Source organism: Sorex araneus, chromosome 6 (genome assembly GCF_027595985.1).
Source record: "Sorex araneus isolate mSorAra2 chromosome 6, mSorAra2.pri, whole genome shotgun sequence".
Classification (NCBI taxonomy): Eukaryota; Metazoa; Chordata; class Mammalia; order Eulipotyphla; family Soricidae; genus Sorex; species Sorex araneus.
In genome coordinates this window covers 121,517,994-121,524,629 of record NC_073307.1, presented here as the reverse complement: position 1 = coordinate 121,524,629, position 6,636 = coordinate 121,517,994, and the positions used below count along the sequence as shown (strand labels likewise).

Below are 6,636 nucleotides of genomic sequence, written 5' to 3'. Positions count from 1 at the left end.
CTCTGTGGTGTGAGATGATACCTCATTGTTGTTTTGATATGCATATCCTTGATGATTAGTGATGTTTAAAATTTTCTCATGTGCCTCTCTGCCATTTGGATTTCTTCTTTGGGAACGTTTCTGTTCATTTCATCACCCCATTTTTTGATCAGGTTGGCAGTTTTCTTCTTGTGGAGGAAAGTGTTTATTATGTTTACATAAATAAATGCCTAATCATGTTGTTTGGTTGTAGAGTCCAGGCAGATAGCTGACACTGACTTAATATACAAGAATCACATGCAGGGAAGTGCACCATATTGGGTTGGGGATGTATGAATTGAGAGATAGGGAATTAATCAGATCAACTGTTGAGAAACGTACCCAGAATGGTCAACACTATATCATTTACAGTTATCTCATTGGAAGGAAATCACAAGACCTGTTTAGAAACTTTATAATCTTCCCTTATGCACCAGGTTCCATTCCTCCAGGGGCTCTGCTTCAGGGCAGAGAACCATTCTGAACCACCCTCGATCTCTGAACACTTTTCATTTCAACACAAGACAACTTGTCACTTCTAAGGAAGAATGGAGGGAAGGTATGTTTTGTCAACTTTATTCCCAAAGTCACATTTGTGCTTTGATGGCTGGTAGACTTAATTGAATATCTAAGAAGAAAAGCAAGAGTGTTTGCGTTCACTGTAATCTCTTCCCATTCTATCCTCCAACCCATTCCAATTTGCTGTCATGGGAAGAATTATGTTGTTTTACTGATTTAATAGCAGAGAAATCTAAATATATGTATCCCTTCCAACAATTGTGGTTAATAATCTTGTCCTCAGTTTTATCTTGGAAAAGTTCTTTTTCTTACACACACACACACACACACACACACACACACACTTAACCTAAAGTAGAATGACAAGAAGAATTTGGTCAAGGAAATTTTGTTTGTTTGTTTGTTTGTGGGCCACAACTGGCGATGAACAGGGGTTACTCCTGGGTCATGCACTCAGGAATTACTTCAGGCAGTGCTCGGGGGACCATATGGATGCTGGGAATCGAACCCAGGTTGGCTCTGTGCAAGATAAATGCCCTATACTCTGTAATATCGCTCCAACTCCATCAAGGAAAATTTTATTAACAGGGGAGTTTTAGGTAAATTTGCACGGAATAGTAATCACAACTTGTTAATTGAGTTAATAGCAAAGAGCTGTGATTTCAGTATAATTAAAAGATAAACATAGGTAAGCAAAACTCATAAAGGGTTATGGCTGTATTTCTGGGTGTAGTTATTAAGAGTAGCTATGAGTGTAGGAAAGCACACCAGAGAGAAGTTATGTCTTCAGGAAGATCCTCACAGTTTCTGTCAACTCTGAACCCCACAAGGAGAGGTTGTCAACTCACTCCTGTCAATGTCTCCATTTCCTAGAATTTATCAGTGTCAGAAATAATGACTGTCCACCAATTGGGCACAGAGATTTCTCTCCTTGGACGGATAGTAGGTACAGGATACATCTATATCAAATGGGGTTTGATGATAAGAACAGAAGATTACATATTTTAATTGCTTTTGGAATAGACAACCACTAATTGTAACTTCCTCTATTGTTCAGCTTCATGAATAAAAAGCACAGGTTCCCTGATAGACAGTAATGATCTTATGGTTTTACTCCATCTCCTCACAGGCTACCATGAATAGCAGAACCAAGAGACCCTTGACGGTTAATTCAGTCCTCTCAGTTCTGGAGAGATGAAAACTCTTTGAACTGGGAGGCCTCATGTGATGTGAATCTTCCTCTTTATTGGGAAATGATTTTCTTTTCTCAGAACAAAAGGACTTATGCTTTGATTACTCAAGAGATTTATAATAGCACCCAGTTTTCTCCTAGTTTACTTCTTTCCACTCAGTGTCCCACAACATGAATCATTTGCTTCTGCTCACAACAATTTTTCTCCTTCATACTTTTCTTTCTTTTCTTTACCTTCTGTAATTGTTTTATCTAACAAAAGCAAAACACTAAATTGTGATATTCTTCCTGGGATCTTGATGAGTATTTCTGAATTCTTTCTCTCCCTTATATTTAGATATATTTCATTCTGATATGTTAGTGATTTAGCAGGGTTAGTTAAAGAAAAACATTCAGACACAATCTATTTACAGAGGACCATAGCAGTTGTTTTCATGAAACACGGGACTTATCAGCCCAGCACTTTGTGCTTCTGTTTCCTTTCCTCTAAGTGAAAATGAGGGCAATAAATTAATATTTTAGTCTTTTTCATTAGTTTTAATTTTTTAATTGCTCATGTATGGAGTAGAAGAAATAAATTTCTATATCTAGGAGTGTTTCTTAGACACCACATTCTCCATAATGTTTCAGTCACCAGACATTATTCCATTATAAAAAAAGACCCACTATGCAGCCTTCCAGTGACCTTCTTACTGTCAGCACAGTTTTACCTGCTAGCTTAACTTTTCTGAATAAATACAGAGATATTTTATCTTGAATAGCTTTAAACAAGTTGCTTTTATTCAAATAATCTTTCCATCTGTTCTCAAATTGCAATTCATGAGTATCTGCAGTTTAATCCCAAACAACTCAGTGTAAAGTCACCTTTCCAATATCTGACTTCCTTCCGTAGTATTCCTTTATGAAACTGCCTATTAAGAACTCAAAACATCATCTCTCTATATACCCCCATAAAGAACATAATTCAGTAAACAATGAAGCCACTGATTCCATTAAACTTCTCCTTTGCCAAACTGACTTTATCTATACTTAAGTGATTAGTATAAGAGTATTTTAGTTCTCATTATAAACTTTCCATGAGCCAACTATAATCTCATAGATTTAGAGTACATAGAAGCCAGAAATAATTATTAAGTGTAAAAAATTTCCTCAAAGAAAAAAGAGAAAGCTTTCTACAGTAGAATAACATATAATCCTTTTTATTATATAATCTTTTTTATTCTATTATCACATGTTTAATATGGTGACTAATTCATTTGATGTATATTTTACATTTGACCCAACTTTATCTTGCTTTGAAATGTCTCCCTCAGTAACTCTTTATCCATTTCTTGAATAACTTCTCTTAGCTACCCATTGTGTCCCTCAAAAATGATTTGGCTTTTGTAACATACTAAAGTATATGAGAAGAGAGGTTACTGTTTTCAGAGAGCTGACACAAGGGGACTGAAAGACCAGACATATTGGAGTCTTATTCCTTCATTTGTCTAGGGATACAGAGTTGGTGACCTGGAGAGGAGACCTCAGGTAAGAACAGAGATCTGCTGGGCTTATGGGTCCTGCTGCTGTCCCTCACAGCCTGCCCTGGAGTGTCTCCTCCTGAGACTGTGCAATGTGGCATGGCCAAGGAAGTGAGAAAATCAGGAATCTGGAATATTTCCTACTTGTGAAGAATTGTAATTCAGAAAGAAACTCCAGGATTTCATCAGATCAGATTGAATCCAAGCAAAAGACTCCAAAAATGTGTGACCTTCTTATTTTAATCTCTTCCGTTTCATTTTCTCTCTTATATAATATGAAATGTCACTTGGTGGAATGTAACATGGGCAGCAGTATACCTATGAGAATCACTGATGATAATAAAAATTCTTCTTATTTATGTTTTATGTTCCCAGGAACACCACTGGAGAATATCTGAGGCTGGATACAACTGTGACAACCTGGGTGACAGTAAGCACACCACAGGATGAAAGTGATTGGCTGAACTTTCTACAAACAACCAAGAAGGCTTACATCATCACAAGGATTTTGGAATGTGTCTTTACTCTGATGGGTCTGGCAGGAAATGCGGTGGTGCTCTGGCTCCTGGGCTTCCGTATTCGGAAGAATGCTTTCTCCATCTACATCCTCAACTTGGCAGGAGCTGATTTTGTCTTTCTCTTCATCTGGATGATTTTATCCGTTACATCATTCTTCATAGGATTAGAGTTTTCCAATAAATATGCTCTTCTATTTATTCACATAAGTGTCTTTCCCTATGTTGCAAGCCTGAGCTTTATTACTGCCATTAGCACTGAGCGCTGCCTGTCTGTCCTAAAGCCCATCTGGTACTATAGCCACCGCCCAAAATACTTATCTGCTGTTGTGTGTGCCCTGCTTTGGGTCCTGTCCCTGCTCCTAAACATCCTGAGAATGACATTCTGTGGTCAACTGAGTGGAATGTTTGATGACTATTTGTGTGGGCTAACTTATATAAGCATTGCCACGTGGATAGTTTTCTGCTCTGTTCTTCTATTAGTATCCAGCCTGGCGCTGCTGACCAGATTGCTGTGTGGCTCCCAGAAGAGGAAGCTGACCAGGCTGTATGCGACCGTCGGGCTTACAGTGCTGGTCTTTCTCATCTGTGGCCTACCTTGGGGAATCCTCATACCCTTGATAATAATGTGGAATGGTATACACAGCTTTAGATTTTGGCTAGCGACAGAGGTACTCTTCTGTGTCAATAGCTGTGCCAACCCCATCATTTATTTCTTTGTTGGTTCTTTTAGAAAGCAGAAAAAACAGCAAAGAAGGAGTCTCAAAATAATTCTGCAGAGGGCTTTGCAGGACATTCCTGAGGAAAATGGAAGTGAAGGCCGCCCTCCTCAGGAGACTCTGGAAATGTCATGAAGAATCAAATGTTCATATCTTAGAGTCATGCTGTAGTCATAATTTCAGGAAATTTTGTCATTGTATTTCAGTTATCTGTGTTTTTGTTTATATCTTAAGTTGAATCCTATTTCATAGTATCAAGAAACCATTGTTTATTTTCATGTATGCAATATAGGGAAACATCTATTTTTCTAGTATTAACAAGAAAAAATCTGCTATTAACAAGGAAAAATCTACTATTAACATTCATTTACAAGTTTTTTTATGACTCTTTTCAGTTTTTATAGATAAATAATCAGGAAGGATATAACTGGATAATATAAAGGAAATTGGATGTGGAACTCTACAATTAATTGCCAATGACTTTCCTGGAGTAGTAGTTTCATATCTGTTTGCTACGGTATTAAATGTCTACTATGGTATTAAATGTCTACTTTGTGGTATTAAAGATCTGGAGTTACTCTTTCTGCATGGGCTAATTTTTCCCTAACCTCATTCCTTATACATTTAGGAGCTCAGGAACAAACAAACAAACAAAAAAGCAAAGAAGTCTCCATAACACTCAAAAGATTCTGCACAGTGAAGAAAACATGGGCAAAATTTAAAAAACATAACTGAGTGGGAAAATATTTGCATATAAAACATCAAACAAAGGATCACTATCTAAGACGTATAAAGCACTCATAAAGATTGACAACAAACCTGCCAAAGATTTAGGATATTATTTAAGAAGTGAAATTGCTGAACAAGTACTGAGTGTTGAAATTAGGTGGAGGTACAAATATGATGATCTTTCAGTACCTGTATTTCAAACCGTGATGCCCAAAACAAAAGAGAAATTAAAAAAATCATGAGAGAGAAGAAAAGTTGCCATGAAGGCAAGCTAGGGGGTGTTGAGATGGTGGGAGAGTAACAGGGGACATTGATGTTGGGCAATGGACAATGGTAAAGGGATGGGTGTCAAACATTATATGACTGAAACCCAATCATGAAAAACTTTTCAACTGTGCTTCTGAAGTGATTCAATTTTTGATTAGAGATTAACAGTAAAACATATCCAGAAGACCAATACACCCAAAAATGGAGAAAGGAAATTAACAGACAATTCTCTGATGAAAATAACTGAAAGACTCATGAAAAGAAGACATATAAAAATCATCATTTATTATTAGAAAAATTCAAACAAAGAGAACAATAATATATCATCTGTCACCAGTACAAATGGTACATACATTCTAAAAAAATGAGAACAATTCATGTTGGCAGTATGTAGTGGAAAAGAAGATCTCATTCACTTCTGGTAGAAGTATTGTCTGTTCAGCCCAGTCAGAGGTTTCTCTGAGGAGTGAAAACAGTGTGACCTTTGGACCCAACAATTCACAATATCAGAGATGGGGTACACACACATATGCTATAAAGCCAACATTATTGTAAGGTAAAAATCTAAATTAAAACAGTCCAATTTCGATACATGTCTTCCAGGAGTATGTCTGGGTTTTGGGAGGAAAACCTGGACATCAGTGCAGGAAAGTCAACAACACTGGTGGGATTGGTGTTGAGACTTTGTGCTCCTAAAAGTCAGCTAAACATAACTATGTAAAACATACTATCTTAATATATAATGAACTAAAATAAAATGTCAAAAACTCAGGTGCTTTTTCATGTGTGTATGTGTGTATATATATATATATACATATATATATATGTTAGGATTTATTTTATTCTATTGGTCTAAGCATGTGTATTTGCTCCAAAACCATTAAGGTTTTATTACAATCTTTCGTAATATAGCTTGAAGTTAAAGAGCATTCTGTGTGTTTCATGTTTTTAAATTAAAACAGCTTTATTAAAATGTAATTCACACACCACATAATTTATCTATTGTGGGCTCTAGTAATACAATCATTTGTATTAAGTTTTCATTAGTCCCAAAAGAAAGTAAATAGCTGTTTGTGATCATTTGTCTCCGAACAATCTCCCAGCTCCACTCTGTTTGCCTGACTTCCTGTACTTCAACTCCTTATCTCAATGTATTT

At 36.5% G+C, this 6,636-nt stretch overlaps 1 protein-coding gene across 1 annotated transcript; it reads left to right on the top strand.

Annotated features, from left to right (window-relative positions):
* The first annotated feature begins 566 nt into the window (after positions 1-566).
* LOC101555005 (mas-related G-protein coupled receptor member X1-like) lies at positions 567-4,618 on the top strand. The gene is made up of 2 exons (XM_055143675.1): positions 567-577; positions 3,625-4,618. Exons 1-2 carry the CDS (start codon positions 567-569, stop codon positions 4,616-4,618), a joined length of 1,005 nt encoding a protein of 334 aa, XP_054999650.1.
* Positions 4,619-6,636: the final 2,018 nt, after the last annotated feature.